At 41.6% G+C, this 17,064-nt stretch overlaps 1 protein-coding gene across 4 annotated transcripts in view; it reads right to left on the reverse strand.

The window, feature by feature from the left end:
* Nucleotides 1-7,013: 7,013 nt before the first annotated feature.
* Nucleotides 7,014-17,064, reverse strand: part of DAB1 (DAB adaptor protein 1) — a 416,327-nt gene continuing 406,276 nt past the window's right edge. For all 4 annotated transcript variants that reach the window (XM_059478670.1, XM_059478669.1, XM_059478671.1 and 1 more), the window contains 3 exons: nt 16,387-16,514; nt 15,387-15,485; nt 7,014-7,592 (listed from right to left, as the gene is read on the reverse strand). In XM_059478670.1, the coding sequence (XP_059334653.1) occupies nt 15,402-15,485; nt 16,387-16,514 (212 nt within the window). In that variant the 3' untranslated portion in view covers nt 7,014-7,592; nt 15,387-15,401. The remainder of the gene's footprint in view (nt 7,593-15,386; nt 15,486-16,386; nt 16,515-17,064) is intronic.

The raw sequence follows: 17,064 nt of genomic DNA on the forward strand, positions 1-17,064 counted from the left end.
GGACATTGAGGACAAACTGTTGGGGGAGACGATTCGGGCTGTGCAAAGCTTTCTGTTTGCCTTTTGTGCCTGATTTTTTTTTCTTACAAATGACTTTGCCCCAGCCTGAACCCAAGATGTGCCTGTGTGATACAGCTTGCTCAACCTCTGGCACAATTGATTCAGTTGTTAATCATTTGTCCATGACAAAAAAGAAAACAGAACAAAAAAAAACCCCACTTACAGAAAGACCTCTCCATCCACAAGACCTTTGCGGGCTGGGAAATACAGCACACATCGAATATTTCAACATCAGTAAAAGATAAACCAAGATTACAAACACAGAGCACCCTCTAGATAGAACTTTTAACCATGACAGTGATCCCAGCATGTGGAGTTTTCTTTGTTTCATCTCAGAGGTGAATGAACACACCTGAATGAACAGAAGGAATGGTGAATTCCCAGAAGTGAGGCTGAAACAGGAGCAGGGACCCAAGAGACAGAATTTCCTACAGCTCAACACATTTTTCAGAGAGAACTGAAAAGCACCATCAGGATTTACACATAATTTACAACCTGATTTAATTAGAGGTGGGTCTAACACATGAAATTTACGACAGCAAGCACAGTTCACTTTCTGCTTCCTTGGGTCCATGGATCAGGGGGAATGTTGTCTGTTTTCCACTGTTGTCCTCTTCTCCATTGCTGCTCCTTCTCCACTGCTGACTGTGGCTTTCTGGTGAGCTGAAGTGCCAAACCATCTCTCTAATTTGCTGAATTAGGATTTATCACACTTGGAAATCAAATTCCCACCATGAAAATGGAGCCTGCAAGTGCAACACATCCATTGCAGAGTTCACATCCCGAGCTTGGGAGCCTTTGCTCCCTCTAAATAATTCCTCTACAGTTTCACCAAACATGATGGTTCTTTAAATGGCAGTTTCCTCTTAAAAGAAAAACTGAAACACATCAGAGCTGAAAGGAAGATCAGGCTGGAGCCAGCAAGGAGCTGTTTACAGAATTATCAGTGCACTTTTCAAAAAGTTGCTTTTTCTCCTCTGAGAAAACTGTTTTATTCCCTGCTTCAGAACTCAGAATGTGTTTCCTTCTGTGGAAAAACTCATTCAAATAAGGTAAAAAGAAGCTTCCCACCAATTTTAATTGTGAAGAAAATAAGGTGGCAAATTATGGTAGAATTTACAACCAAAGAATACTTCCACATTTTTACAACAAACCCACTGCATCACCATTTTTTTTACCAAAACTGTTATTTTCTGGTGTGAGGCTGGTCTCTGGAAGGCCCTGGACATAAAAAACTCACCTTGCTGAACTTAATTCTCCTCCTCTGGCTTTTGTTGCAATAAAAATAATGTCTCATTATGACTGAGGCAAATCTGGCACAGGTTCACCTACTCTGAAAGCTCCAAAGTGATGTAAGAGGGTAAGACAAAGAAAACCCCTCCATGTCTCCATCTCCTCTCCATCAGACCTCAAGACAAAACACACACAAACTTGTTTTCAAACCAGAAACAGCATTTTTAAAAGAAAAAAATAAAAGGTTCTCATGATTTGTGTGTCAAATAAACAGTACAAAATTTACAAAAAATGCAACATCTCACATCATTGTGACTTCTGCTCGTTTCAAATACAGATCACTTCTGACACTGAGCTGTTCTTACACCTCTAATAACTGTTAGAGAAGACAAAGATGACATAAAAGGGTTTTTTTTTTGTTGGTTTTTTTTTTCAGCTAGTACCTGGCAGTAATTCTTCCTAATCCTTTATTTTCACAAATGTCTGAGGCTGAATGGGCAGAGATTGCTGCCTGTTAACCTGATTTTCCTTTAATCTATTGTGATTTCCTTTCTTTGTTGGTGAGGAGTATTTATAGAAGTGGTGCCATAGGAGCTATGAAACAGGGTTGAAAAGCCAGCAAATAATATCAGATTTTAAAAAGACCCTTTTAAAAAATAATTCTGTATCTAAAAGCCCCTTGAATGGGCAACATCTGAGGCTATTCTTCTCGTTGAGATTTTTTCAGGTGCTGATAAAACATTTTAGGGTGATAGATGAGCCACAGGGCAAACACATCCACTGAGATAAGACTATTTAAAGCTGTAAAAACTAATAGCTGGAGAGCTGTTTCACTAATAGACCTGATATTTCCTGCCTCCAGTAGGATAATTTCAGACAGAGACAGGCCATGTTACAGCTCCTCAGGAAATCCTATCAGGATATCTCCCCATATTCCTCACTGTCATCAGCTGAAATGTGTAATTCAGTTTCAGACAGCAAGTAAAAGCAGAAAAAAACCCCACCAAATCCATCTCTTTATTCCGCCCCATGCCAGTCTTACCTGGGGTATTTAAAAACAACATAATAAAGGTTTTTAATGGGGCTGATCCTAAAAAGCAGACTGGTGTGAGAAGAATTCATGGAAGACCTCAGCACAAGAGAGAAATACTCTTACAAATCATGGTTTTTGCAGCAGTAACACCAGCCCAGAGCCAGGAGCAGGAGGCTGAGTCCCAGGATGGCACAGAGAGGAGCAGAAGGAGAAGCCAGGAGCTGCTCCTGCACTTCCACTGTGTTCCTTCAGCTCTGTGAGCATCCCACGATGGCTCAGGGAGGGAATTGTGGAGAACAGATGCAAACCCCTGTGCAAAACTGCCAACAGATATCCCCTTTCATTTCTTTGGCACGGCATTCTTCTGACTGAGAACAGCATTAGCCAGGAAAGCAACAAATATGAACCTGACAGGACAAGGAGTTCTTCAGAAAGCAAAGAAAGAAAAAAGGAAACAGTGCATGAAAATATATTTCACAACCTAAAGAACAGCCAGGAAGAGGTTACCTTCTCTGTTGCAGCAACTGTCAGTGAGCAGAGATTAAAGCACAGAAAACACAGCCTTTAATCCAGTGTGAGGGAGTGAAAATTGCATATTCCCAGTCTGTGCAAGCAGCTGCTTTCCCAAAGCCACTGACATGGAAAGGAGAGATCTGACAACGTTCTCACTGCTGGAAAACCACAGGCTGATTCTGCAAACTGTTTACTAATGAAATTCTCATTACTGCAGGAGATCATGGCCTTAATTAGCACTGGTTAAATTGGGACATTTCTTGAAGTGGGCATGTCTGGGCTGGGCACTCTCATATAAAACACAGAGACTCTGAGTTACAGCACTGTTAATGTGATTTACAGCACAAAAAGAATACATTTTTACCCCTTCTGAGCACACAGAACAGGTCCTTCCCTCCCTCCTTGGATTCCTCTTCCACACCATTGCCAGGTTACACCTCAAACCTGCTCATTCTGAATTTTTAACGTGAGTTTCCACAACAGCTGTACAACACGAGCCAATTTTTCTGATTTTTCAACCAACCTCACCGTGAGGGTACCAGAAGAAGATCAACAAGACCAGATTTAGCCTTCATTGTAAAAATGCATTTTAATATAAATCCACACTTAGCTGTGGCTTATTAAAGCTGATGTTTTGTAGCTGGTTGAAAACCAGAGATTGCATTCTTCCTTCCAAGGACACCTGGGTCCCGTTACCTACACACAAATCAAAATGCCATTAACACTGGAGTGCTTTCACCACAGCAGAATAACCTTTATTCTCAGGTGGGATCCAAGCATTTCAACAATGTTTACTGACAAAGGCAAGGAATGCTTCACCATGACCTACTGGGCATTTCAAGGAGGGCATGAGACTTCAAAAAGTAGAAATACAATAAAATATATGTGCACACATCCACACCTCTCTCTTTCCCTGTACATAAAACATATTTTTCTTACTCTTAAATTTTACTGCATTACTCTCTTGGCAGAGAATGGGAAAATTCCTTCTCAGCTGAGCTTTATTATCAGTTTTGTGCACATTACTGGAAATTTTGGGGGAGTTCTGTTTTCAAAACTGTCATGTTTAAATGCACATCTTTAATTTCAAATCCCACTCGAATGAAAAAAGAGAGCAAAATTAATTTCAGCTTTTCATGCCACAAAGATAAACCAGCTTTGGGAGCATCACACAGCATTGGCTGTCCCAGGAATGTGGCATTTTACAGGAGGTGATACAAATACCTGCTGCTTTGGGATGCTCATCCTAAAACACCCAAAAAGAGGCAAAAAAGTGGAGGCAGCAATTAAAATCAGCAAGTTACACATTTGCAAGATAAGCAACACTTGGTGTTAAAGATTAGTTATTCCTCAAATTGAGGATTTTCTCCTTTCCCAGGTATTTCCACTGTCAAAAATAAAGGCCACGCCAGACACAAACACTGCATTTTAAGTCTGGCAGAATTATCCCAGAGGAGCACAAGCTATGAAACAAACTTACTGAAATGACACCTTTTTTTAATGGTTTTATTCATAACAGTATTACATGGTGTGTTACAGAAATTAATGGAAAATCTCTAAAAATTTGTTGGTTTCTGTTGTTGTTGCTGAATGCATTACACAGAAAGTTAAAAATAATGTGCCTGTAGATGTTAACAAATGGTCGTTATCTGAGGTAAAGTTAAAGTAGGTTTAGAAATGTACTGCAACAGTCATTTTATCTTTCTCATCTTTATTAAAAAAATAAGTGTCAGAATGCAGAAATAAAACGGAATGAAAACCACGGAGTAAACATTTTTGCAAAGAAGGTGCCCAGTACGTTATTGAGATGAAAGGTTCCATCAGACTCTCGGATGACTACGATCTATCAAAATATCTTTTCATGACAGGTAAAGATCAAGAAGCTACGGGGGGTATGGTAACAGGATGGCTGGTGGGGTTCCCTGGTTTGTAAATTTAAAGTGACGAATTTAGTGCTAGTGAAGGATGAGGGGTTAAACAATTGCACAAGCTGGATATTGGAGTTATCTACAATACTGGTACAGTGCAGCCCTCTCAGCTCAGCATCCCAGCCACGACAAGGACGATTACAGGACGAGACAATCCAGAATCTGCTTTTATTCATGAGCAAAAGTAAGACAAAGGTCCGTGGTGACGGCCCAGAGACACCAGAATTCCAGCCTCATTCCCTTGGCACCTATCCATGAGGGATCTGCTTCCTACAAAAATGTGATCCTCTGAGACAGCAAGCTCTTCTTTCCTCTGTGTTTCACCCCACAACTGGAAATGCACTGATGACACTAAACCTCCAATGGCTGTGATGAACCAAAACTGGGTTTGTGGTTCCATGCGCAGGACAAAACCCAAAAAAAAAAAAGCTGCTGAGGAAGAAAGTAGCACCACTGTGCAAATCAGGAAAATATTCTGACAGAAGGGTCCTCCAGAAACGCTTTTACCTCTGCTTTTAATCCTGAAACACTCGATCCACCAAGTTTTAAATTATCTCCTCCAGTTAGAAAACTTGACATTTCAATGGGAAAACAAGATTTGCTACGGAGCTGTTTGCACATGACTAAGGAACAAGCATCAAATGACCGTGGATGGAGATAAAATTCTCCTCTCTGCAGGTTCATTAGGTCTATTCACAGCTAATTTCTCACTCACATACATTCTGCAATGCACATTTCTCTAATTTCTCTAATTCAAAATAAAAGAATGGGATTGTGTTGTGAGATTTGGTTGCACACACCAACAATCATCACCCCAGTTATTCTGCCTTCTAAACCATTTTTAGCTTATAATAGAGATGAAAGAAAGTAAAACATTGATAACTCCAGGCCTATTTTAGTCATGACAAAAATGTAAATCCTAATGTGTCAATTTAAAAACAAAATCTCCACAATAACCCTAAAAACTGATTAATCCTTGATTTCTTTAACCTTTTTCCTTTTTTTTTCTTCTTTTTATTTTTCTTTTTAGTGTTAAACCACTAAATTCAATACACTGTAACTGCATAGGAACATCAGGAAAACACATTTGACCTGTATAACAATTCTCTGTAGGGCAAAAATATATAGATTCTTTATGAAAATCATGTGCTAAACGTATGAACCCAAACACTGCACTTTTTGCTTCATAAATGTAAAAAAAGGAAGTTTTAAATTCTTTTTGTTCTGCGTGTAAACACTTGGATGACTTCTATGCAGAGGCTCAAAGGAACGTCAATGGAAAGTGATCTCTTGTAAGTGGAATTATGTCCATGTGATAATGCTAGACCATAAAATCATGTGTTCCCATTAATTTCACTAGTTGCTGACAAGCTGACTGCTTTTGGCAAATGCACTTGAGCTTCAGCCCATTATTGTTAAGCATGTGAAAAAACATATGTGATGTGAGAACCACAAACTGGGTTTGCCACACCTCCCAAGCACTGCAACTTGCTACCTTCTCTACTGTGTAATGGCATTAGTAAAAGAATTTTCATAACATTTATATTTACAAAAAAAAATGGCAATTTTCATTCGAACTCCTTAAAGCCATTTCCCCTTAAACATTTCAAGAGTTTAACAGTAAGATTTTTTTTTCAAGTTATAAAATAAAAATCCCATTTGATTTTTTTTCTGATGTACAAAAAGTGATAAAGATGAACAATTTTGATCACAGAGTCAGTTTGTTATTCCAAAATCCATGCCGTCCTTGTCCCATTTGTCAAGTCCGCTTCATCCAAACTCCTAAACCAGAAGCATACCAGTATTATTTGGCAAATGATTTTTTTTTTCATCAAAAATGGCACACAGAGAAGAAAACACTTGTCTGCATAGCATTACAGCAGCAAGATATTGAAGAAATAAAAATATTCCTTTTCTGCACTTTGTTTAGAGTTTCCTAGGAAATACTGACTCTTTTGTCTCTCCTCAGTGGGACTCCATGTCCTTTCTCTACCCACAACATGAGTATTCCAACAGAAAGCAGCATTTCTTCCTCATGATGTGCTAGAACTTAAAGGTCCATTTGGCAACATTTTCAGTCAAGGATGGATAAACAACCGAGTTCTGTCCTGTGGTTTCAAGTTGGGAACCATTTCTGCAGGAGGTGTTTCACTGTTAGATCTGTCACTCATACAAAACTACAGAGTAAGAAATACATAAAAAAAAAAAAAAGGAAAAAATAAAGAAAAAAAATGACACCACCAGTATTTTGTTGTTGTTGTTTAAATATGTCTACATAGGGAAAAAAAAAAGGGCCAGGATCAGCCTGATGTAAATGAAGATGAAAAACATGTCACCGTGACATAAAAAGTGCCGACTCGTGCCCCAAAGGCTGTTGAATGATAATGCCACTGCTACATACAGACTCTGCTTTTGGCTGAAAAGAAAAAGAAAAGGAATGTCTAACACCCATTAAATTTCAGATGTTCATTATTTATAGGTGGCACACAGAAGGTGACAAATGTTTAAAAGAAGACCGAGGAGTAGGATTTCCTAGTCTGGATACCCACCACTTGTGGGGACGGGGCTGCACTCGTGGCATGAGAAGCAGGGAGAGTTTTTGTTTTGTGCTGCCATAGGTTGCCAAAAACACACATCAGGAACACTCGTAGAGCCAGTCCAGGAGGGCAAACTCTCTCCTTTGTCAGACAAAATCAATCGGAAAAAAGCATGAAAGCCAAAGGCCTGCCAGGTTGTTGGGTTTCGTTTGAGTCTTGGAGCACCACAAGCCTGTAACAATGCTATTTCTTAGGTCTGTTAATCTGCGCGTAGAGAGGTTCTGCTTCCTGGGGATAACAAAAATAAAATGAGCAGAGATGTCTCCAGACAGCATTTTCAGAACATTTTTACATCTGCTTGAGAGCAGCGATACCCTGTGAGGCAAAACCCACAGGAAGTGTTTGCTTTCTGTGCTGCCTTGAGCGATCGTGGCACCCTGGCTAAGTAGTGGAAAAAATGGGAATTATATCAGAAAATGAGAATTTTCTATCCATTTCCTCCTCCAGCATTGGCCATGCACTGACCCTCACTGCTGGGCATGGACATATGAGGGAATTAAATGATAATTTATAGGGCTGGATGTTTGGAAGTACAGAGCCTGGAATTGCAGCCCATGTACAAGGCTGAGTTTCCCCCCGGCAGCACAACAGCAGAACATAACTGTGGGTTTTGCACAACTCAGGAGAAAACCACTTGCAAACAGAAACTTCCACGGAAAGCTGAGCTAATGAAGCTGTGATGGGATTTAAAACAACAACATGAGTGGCCCATGAAGAACGAGGAGCCCTGTGCAGTTTGATTAGGAGTCTGTGGAACCATTAGTACAATTGTTAAAGCTGGGAGGAAAGCATGTAAACTCGTTAACAAACACTTTCTTGGGAATTTCCTGGATGTGGGAGGGGGGAAAAGTTGCCATGTTCTTCAGCTGTTGCTCCATAGATGACACACCCTGAGCTTTCTTAACACTGCGTTCATCTTGGCCAAGGTGGGCAGCAAACCATCCATGGACCCTGCAATCCACTCTACTTCATTTCCAGAAACTAATTTATTAAACTAAGAATGACATCTAAAAAAGGAACAAGACAGGCAGAAAGGCTAATTAATGCCACACTGCATTAACTCTCCCCAGCTTGATAAATATTCAAATACCACGCCACAATGTTGAATTTAACCAAGGCAGAATCAACTTGTGTTACAGCAGCATTGGCAGGAGCTGACTTTTGAGCAAAAAAAAACCCCAGAAGGCTGGCAAATCATGGGGCACTGAGCAGCACAGACAGGCCTGCCAGGGCATGGCACAGGATTTTAATCACTGTTTGTCAAAGTGATGCTGGGATGAGGAGGACAGCCCCAAGGTGGATCCATAGGTGCTCTGGGTGCCTGGCCAGTGCTCCAGGCTCTGCCCATCCCAGTGCCCTGTCCTGCCTTAGAGAGCAGGAACACACAACAAATCCAAAAGACAACCTGTTTCCTCCATGCCAAGGAAATCTGTCTTTTATTCCCCAAAAATGTTCCATTTCTGGAGCTTGCAGACTCTGTTCCCCACCCCGTGCCCATGTGGAGCTCTGAGTATGCTACCAGCACTGTGAGTGAGAGAAACCCTCTGGAATGATTAAATAAATGCTGCTGAAATTATCCCCAGCAAGAAGCAAATACATTTTGTGACCTTGAAAAACTGAAGGTAATCAAAGGAGATGAGTGAGAGTAAATAACTGCTTTTCACACACTGTGAGTTAAATCTACCTACGCCAATTTTCACGTGCAGGCTTGGAGCTGGCAGAATGATCTATCACAGCTAGTTCAGAGAAAATCTGTACTAATTAATGTGTGAACCTGACACACACCAGGCCATTCTTCAGGCAGTTGCTGAACCTAAGGTCATTGCAAAGGGAAGTGAAAAAAGGAAGGAGGAGAAGAAAAGGAGAGGGAGGGAGAACATCCCTTTGGAACAAAAGACGTCAGTTTTTCAAATGCCTTCAGGGAAAAAAAGAGCTTTTCAAAATGTCAAGTCTGCTTGTTAGAGCTGTCCTCAAATATCCTTCAGATATGCAGAAGTGCTGAAGTAACAGGTGTCCTAAGGTGCCTCTGAACTCCATACCCTTGGAAGAGGAGGAGGAGGAGCTCCTCATCATCAACAGCACTTCCAACAAGCCTGAGACAGCCTTCACAGTGAGAAACTTCTTTGATTCGTACCCAACATTTATCTGTGCAAACACCTGATGTGGCAAAGGCCTGCATTTCTCACTGACTTGAATAATTTCTCTTCCAGCAGACCAGAGCATTTTGCATGATAAGTGTGCTCTTGCTTCTTCCTTTCAGTTGATTTCTCCCTTCAGATGCCTAAATGAGAAATTAATTGCAGTAATTGTGTGCAGTCTTCCCAGTCAAAGGGTTTTGGTCAATGCCTGAGATTTGTTTTCTAGTATTATTTTAAGCCAATTCAAGCATGCTTTTAGCCCAACAATGCAAATGGTGTCTGTAAAATATTGATACTCAAGAGGGGAAAAGAGAGTAGAAAGGGACAGGAAAAGGCAAAAGGAGAGTTGAGTGCTGTTGGCCTCATGGACAGCTCCTCTCACAGTGACAGGCACTATTTTGGAGGGTCTTGAAAGCAGAAATAACCCTCCCTTTTTTTTACATAATCCACACAAAAGTCCCAGGGCATGTTATGAAAAGGCAGGTGAGCATTAACTCTTACAGCATCTCACCAGCATTTTCTGCCCTCTACCACGGCATTAGGAACAGATGCAGAGGGAAGGAAAGGATTGGTCCTTGTCAGAACAAAAAGAGAGAAACAAATAAAATAGCAGAAAAAGCTTCTAATTCACATAAACCACTCGAATTTTACAGAGCTCTCCTTGCTGAACTGGCCCAGAAAAAATTCTGATGTGCTTTCATCAACCCACAGGGAGAAACCAAGAGAAGAACTGGAAGCACTTTTTCTTTTTTTGCTGCTGTATTCCAGAAATACTTCATGCTGCAAATCACTTTATTCTTTCCAATTTTAAGGGGGACAAGACAGCAGCAAACACCATTTCTGATGCAGTCCACTACTGTGTGAGGCAACAAGTGTACTAATGCTTTAGAATAGCATCACGCAAATGCTATAAGTAAATTTGCATCCCATTTGAAGATATTAACACCTGCTCCCCAGCAGAATCACTGGAGAGCATCTCCTGAGAGCCTCAGCACCCACTGGGGCTTGCAGGGGTGAACTCACTCACAAAACATAACTCTGGGTTAGGAATAAACTGTTTGTACCCTGGCAGTCCTTTGATCACTGCGAGGCACCCGCTCTGTGCAGAGCTGCAGGCAAGATGTTCTCAGCTGAGGAGGTGAGGCCTGAACACATTTCCATGCCCTTTGCAGCCACTTTCAGTCCCGGCTGACTGATCAGAAAGGGCAGGCTCAAATGATAGAGAGTTTCATGAAATAAGTGTGCTGGAGAGCCACACAGAATGAGCATCTTGTGCTGGGGTTGCAAGTGAAGGGGGTGGGAATGTGAAGCATCTTCTCTGGTTTGTTGCATGCTGACCCGTAGGCAAAATAGGACAAAGTAAAGTTGGCAAGCGGGGACGAAATTAAATATCTTTGGTGATAAGACAGGTCATTCCTAATGCCCCATTAACAACCTGTTTTTATTTATTGCTTATTATTACTTATTAATATTTGGTTATTTTTCTTACATCCTCCATTAGCAGCATAAATACAGCAGGCTTCTACTTCAGGATTATGCCTGGAGAGTGTCTCTGTTCTTAACATAAACCTACCTAGGAATATCTCCTACTTTCAAATACCCAGTTTAATTATTAGCATTCTAAAAATCTCTGTCATTTTAGTAGCAAGATGGATGCTGTACATCCATGAAACGAAAATGCAGTGACAACTACTCAAAAAGATGAACCTGCTCTATATCTTAGTCCTGATGTAAAAAGGAACTGCAGCCAAGAAACACTGATTATTTCTGGGCCCCTCTCCCAAAACAGTAGCCACAGAATTATTTCCATCTACAGATCTGTCATCCACACATCCTTCCATCTACTTATCTGTCAATTCTCCTTCATAACAATCGAACCTAATGGCCAATTGGAAGCAAATTGTTCAGAAGTCTCAAAGATGCTAAATTTTCACAAGTAAATTTTGAAAATCAGTTGTCGTGCAGAAGACAAGGAACTTTTAAATGACCTCATCATGGAGGAAACGAGGAAAGCTTGTCGCTAAATTGAATCCTTGGGTTGCGAATCAGGAAGAACACAGCTGCAAAGCATGCTGTCTCTTGTTTAAAGGAAGAAGTTGCAGAAATAAAAGGGTAGAAGGTGACCTCAGGTGGGCTGGTGGCACTGAAGAGGTGAGAAGCCCTTGTAAGAGCTGGCACATGGAAATGGGCAGCCTGAAGGAGATGAGGGCAAACCTGCAAATCACAGAACAGCCTGGATTTCTCTGCTCATGCCTCTCCATATTTCTGGGAAATATGAACAACCAACTGAGCAGGAGACCTGAAATGTTAATTTTAGGATTTCTCTGGAGTGAAGCAGGACTTCCCAACCTGTAATCCCCTTCCAACACTACTTCTCTCAGGTTCCCAGTCCTCCTCAGCCCTGTGTCTTTAGCTAGAGAATGACAGCTTTAGAGCCTACAGCAAGAAAAGGTCACCTGCAATTAGGAATTTCTCTTTGGACTTTATCCAGTTCTGATTGAGCCAAGTGAAAGACTGGAACAGGTCATGCAAATACAGCCTTTAGTATTCTGAGCCTATTTGGAATCCCGGTGCAACAGAAAAGTGGCAGAAGCAAGAGGAGGATGCAGAATCAGCTTGAAATTCCCTCCTGAGGCTCACTAAGCTCCCAGGTAACCTAAAGTTTGTCCATAAATTGCTTTTTCTGTCCACTTCCTAAACCCAGCCCAAATAAAAGTTACAGCAGCCCATCCTGGAGCTGAGTAAGATTTTTAGGAACACTTCTCACTGAGCACAGCACTTGCTCCAAGATGGATGATGGCAGTGGGCCACCAAAGCACCACCAAAAGCTGACAGACAAATATTCTAATGAACTGTTGCTCTCCTGACAGTGCTGATGGCATTGTGAAGGGTGTGACACGTTTTGAGGGCTCCTAATTGTCTGCACACATTTCTCAGAACAACTGAAGGATTTTTTTTTCAAGGAGATATGCTCTAGCCACAAATGTTTTGAAGGTTTCTTGAGAATCTCTCATGAATGATTGCCAGTGCAAGTTTTGAGCTGGGCAGCAGCTCAATAGAGCTGCGTTTGTTCCTCTGTTCAAACTCCCTGCTTTAATGCAAAATGTCAACAAAAAGAAATGTTTAAGACATTTGGTTAGGATCACAGCTGAGAAACAGTTCTTTCCCTCTCTCTCCTTTCACCTCAAATACTCCCCACATAATCTAAAGACAGCAGTGGGGATTAAACATAAATAATCTGAAGGTGGCAGTCATTCTGTATTCCCTTCACCACTTCTGCAAAATCACTATCTGTCCTCAACAGCATGCATGAACAAAGGGGAAACAACCAAATACAATAAACAGCTCTGCAAAGAGTTAATCTCATTTCACCTGTGGAAGTTGAGCCTTTCTGCTTCTTATCTTTAACCATAAAGGGACAAAAATGTAATATATCCATAAAATGCCACATTTACCTACTAAGAGCTCATAGCTGTTTCTGGAAGAGCGACTTCTAGAAACAGCTGCTTCTGGAAGGATGAAGATTTTGAGAGCTGAGGTGGAAGATTGCAAAAGGAAGAGAGGAAAAATAGGAGAAAAGAAGACAGTAACCAGATGATAATTTAGAGTATCAGAAGGAACCAAAAAACCAAATTGCCGTGGTACCTTGAAAGATCAGGGTACAAAAAGCCAGGCAGGTGGATATTCTGAATACATCAAGATAAATAAAGACATGGTATGGGCAGAGCTGGTTTCAGAGATCTGGGAGCAGACAGATTTGACATTTCTGCACACAATTCCCTCCTGAGAGGTCCATTCAGCTGAGTTGTTACTGTGCAGTTCTTGGGTAAGAACCATGTTCTAAAGAGCAAAGTAATCTCCCATCTAAGCCACAAAAGTGGCTTTTATGCAGACTGTGATTCTTCTGCACGACATGTTTCTCCCCATTAAGTTTCCCTCCAAATGCAGAGCTCAATACACAACTCCCCAGTAAGTCCTGAATTGATAATTTTCCATGGGGATTAAACTTCCCGTTGCTCTGACGACACCAGGCTTCAGAATTAGCTGGGCTGGCCTTGGGAAGAGGATTTCCTACAGGCTGCTGCTGAATGCCTCTGCACACAGGCACAATGATATTAGTGGAACCTCACTGGAGAAAGGCTTTCTGTTTTGTTCAGCTTCCTCTTCCTGCCTACAGCTCTCAGGAATTAATGTAATACAATAATCAGGAACATTAGTTAACGTTTCCCAGCATATATTTCAGGGAATTATACATATTTAATGTGAGGCTCTACAGGGATTAACTAAAAATGCAGCAAAACCATATGCAACCACTGCTAATACACTGTCCTGGTAGCTCTGAATTGCAGAACCACCCTGTGATAAACCATAATAAACAGATGTATGTGGGTTTCCAGAGTGTGGGACTCAGATAAAGGGCAAATCCTCTTTCATGATGTAGGAAAGAACTCTTGGAGTGGCCTGAAGCTGGGATAGCTGGGGATGTCAGTGCTGGCCAAGGGCAGGCAAAGGCACAGCCAAATTATCAAGTGACACTATCCATCTGCAGCAGCAGCTCTCACTGGAGTAAATAATGAATGTTCTTGCTGGAGCAGCTCACCCCAGCTTGCCTTTCTCCTCACACTGTCACTCCTGGACTCAAGGAGACACAAAGCTTAATGCTGCTTTTGCTGCAGCCCCAGGAGCTGAGCAGGGGTGAAGCCACAGAAGGGGGAGATGCCCTCTCACAGCACCACATGTTGTTAAGAGAGAACCCCATTATTCCCAAGCGTATCAAAGCTAAGTTACCGTAAGGTTTTTTAAAATCATATTTAATGCACAAAGTAAACTGACTCCTAATGAAACTATTAATTTGGAGATGAAACTAAACTGAGGATGGGTAAGTCACTGGCAAACCCGGTGGAATTTATGTACAAAAATGGGAAGGGTTCTCCCACTGCTCTGGATTTGCTCCAGGAGCTCTGTGCTGGAGCACAGAAGCCCTATCAGATCATGTATTTGGGCAATACCAAGCAGGAGGGCAGACGGGGAGAAGATAATGAAACATATCCTTCAAACAGCAACACTAGAGAGTATTTGGATGGAATAACAACGCTCAGCACTCATAAAACTTTGTAGCTCCACTGTTTTTTTGGCAAAATATATTTACTGTATTGAAACAAATCACAGAGCATTCACAGGCATCCACATTTTCTACGTGTTCTGTAACACAAAGGATGAACAGATCTTCTTTCCCGTCTGTCTGGGTTTAAATGACTTACATTGATGAATAATTTTTAAAACATCAGTATGCCAATGGTAATATGAATGATGATAATTTTCAGATGTTTTTAATTTGCAGTTAGAGATAAAAATACACAAACCCATTTCAATATTTTTTACATGCAGATAATAAACGTGCTTCTTCTACTGATTATCCCATTGATTTAGGGTAGAGACATTCATGTATCATTACATAATTTTATTTAATGATTGTTATGTCTATGGGTAAGATGTCTTATTCCATTTAATAGGTTACATCTGACTGAAGGCAAGGGTGGCTTTGATAAAAAAAATGCTCCGCCTAACATGTCATTAATAATGGCTCAGTTTCCCTATTTGCCCTCAGAATTTGAACACAAAGTAAAATAAGTCTACATTTCTTTCAAGCATGCAGGCAGCTGAAACACACATATTTGCATAAGCTGCAACACTCAGTGAATGGCAAAAGCCATGCAAACCACCAAGCACGAGGAATACACTGCGGAGGATGGAGAGGCAGAACGCAAGAGATGAAAAGGGAAAAAAAAAAAGAAAACCATGCATCCATGAAAGCAATGGCAGGCACTGGTGGAAGAGTAAGTGAACACCTCAAGGTGTAGAGAAAAAAAGGACAGATACCTACCCCAACCTGTGCTATCTAGCTACCGACCTGTGGACTTATAGTATCACCAGTTGGCTCACCAAAGGGATCACTGTTGGAGGAGGCCTGAGACCCATCAGGCTAGAATACAAGAACATAACACCTTTTTTTCTCAACAATAGCAAGTGAAAAGTCAACAGGAGGTTATTTTCATGCTGTGGGCATAACAAGTACATCCTATCTCATGAAAGCCAGGGAGTGAGGCCTCGCCGCTCTCCAAAGCCGTAGCGTTTCCTACAGCTGCTGCAGGCACCAAAGGGCCTCACCAGTTCCTGCTGGAGCCCAGGCAGGAGCTGCCACAGGCTTCAGAAGGCACTGGATCAGGCCAACCAGAACTGCAAAAGGCCCTGAAAGCCATGTGAAACGCAAAGAGTCCAAGCTTGGGTTATTTTGCACTTTTTGTTGTATCGATCCCCTCTTGTCTTTGGCTCACTCGGGCTCCTCCCTCCCTGACACCTGTTGATTGACAGTCATTGCTTGGATAACATTTCTTGCTTTGGTCCATAAAGGCAAAGAAATCACATACCGAGGGCCAGAACACTGAGGAACGTAGCTAGGCAAGCAACTGGGATGCAAGAATGTGCAAGACAACACCAATCATCATCTTTTAACACACAAACTCTCACATCTTTCTCTACAGCCTCAGCATGTTTGTTGTTTTACCCCAAACTTTTTTACCATGAGTGAAGTGACTGCTGGTGTGCTAAAGAGCAGATTGGATACATCTAACATGTACAGTTCTACAGGTGAGCTCTGAGTTTGGTTCCTTGTATGCAGGGTTAGTGCACATCAGCAGAAATGCTGTGCTATCAGCTGTCAAACCCAAAGCAGGACGGGAATTCTGGCTGCAGCTCCCCCACAAGCACCACCCAGCCCTACTGGAAAAGTTGTTTCTGACACTACAGAAAAACATTTAATCAGCTTTTATCTTTTCTAGTTAAAAAGGAGACAATGAAGATTTAGAAACCTTCTTGCTACTCACAGCCTCTGGCTCCTCACTTTTGCTTGGGCTTTCAAACCCCTCTTCAAAGAGGTCGTCTGCAGCAGGGTCACTCGTATGAGATGCTGATGATTTGGATGGAGAACTCTGTCTGGGTGCAGGGGTGGGAGCTAAACAAGGATTAAGGCAACAGCAACAATTATTCTGATTTCTTCAAAAAGACACTTCAGCACAAAATTTGCTCACAGTTTTACATCCCTCAACTTTTCACCATCCTGAGAATCATTCTCTAACAAGGAGCTGCAGGAGGTAAATTTGGGCACGGTTGTCATTATCAATCCCATGTGTTTGATTTCATTTGGCAACTTCCAGATTAAGTTTGGCTGCATCTGGCCTATGTGTTTATGAACCTGGGAGACACCACTACATTGCCTTAGGAAAGTGTGAGTCACCTGTCCTGTGGCAGGTAAGTGAAACAGGTCTCTGACCGACCCCTGGTGAATGTCATGAATTCCTATTTTCAGCAATCTGCTGAAAAGAGGAAATCCCCATTGCCATGCTATGAGCACCATAAGCTTATTTTACACCTCTCCAATGAATTTCCCCATGTGTCCAACATATCAAGCTACTAAAATAAATACCCATCCCCTAATTTCTGAGAAGTATGGATGGGACATAAGTGAAACCAGTTGTAAGGTTGAACGCCATGGGCTTCTGCCA

Source organism: Ammospiza nelsoni, chromosome 9 (genome assembly GCF_027579445.1).
Source record: "Ammospiza nelsoni isolate bAmmNel1 chromosome 9, bAmmNel1.pri, whole genome shotgun sequence".
NCBI classification, from domain to species: Eukaryota; Metazoa; Chordata; class Aves; order Passeriformes; family Passerellidae; genus Ammospiza; species Ammospiza nelsoni.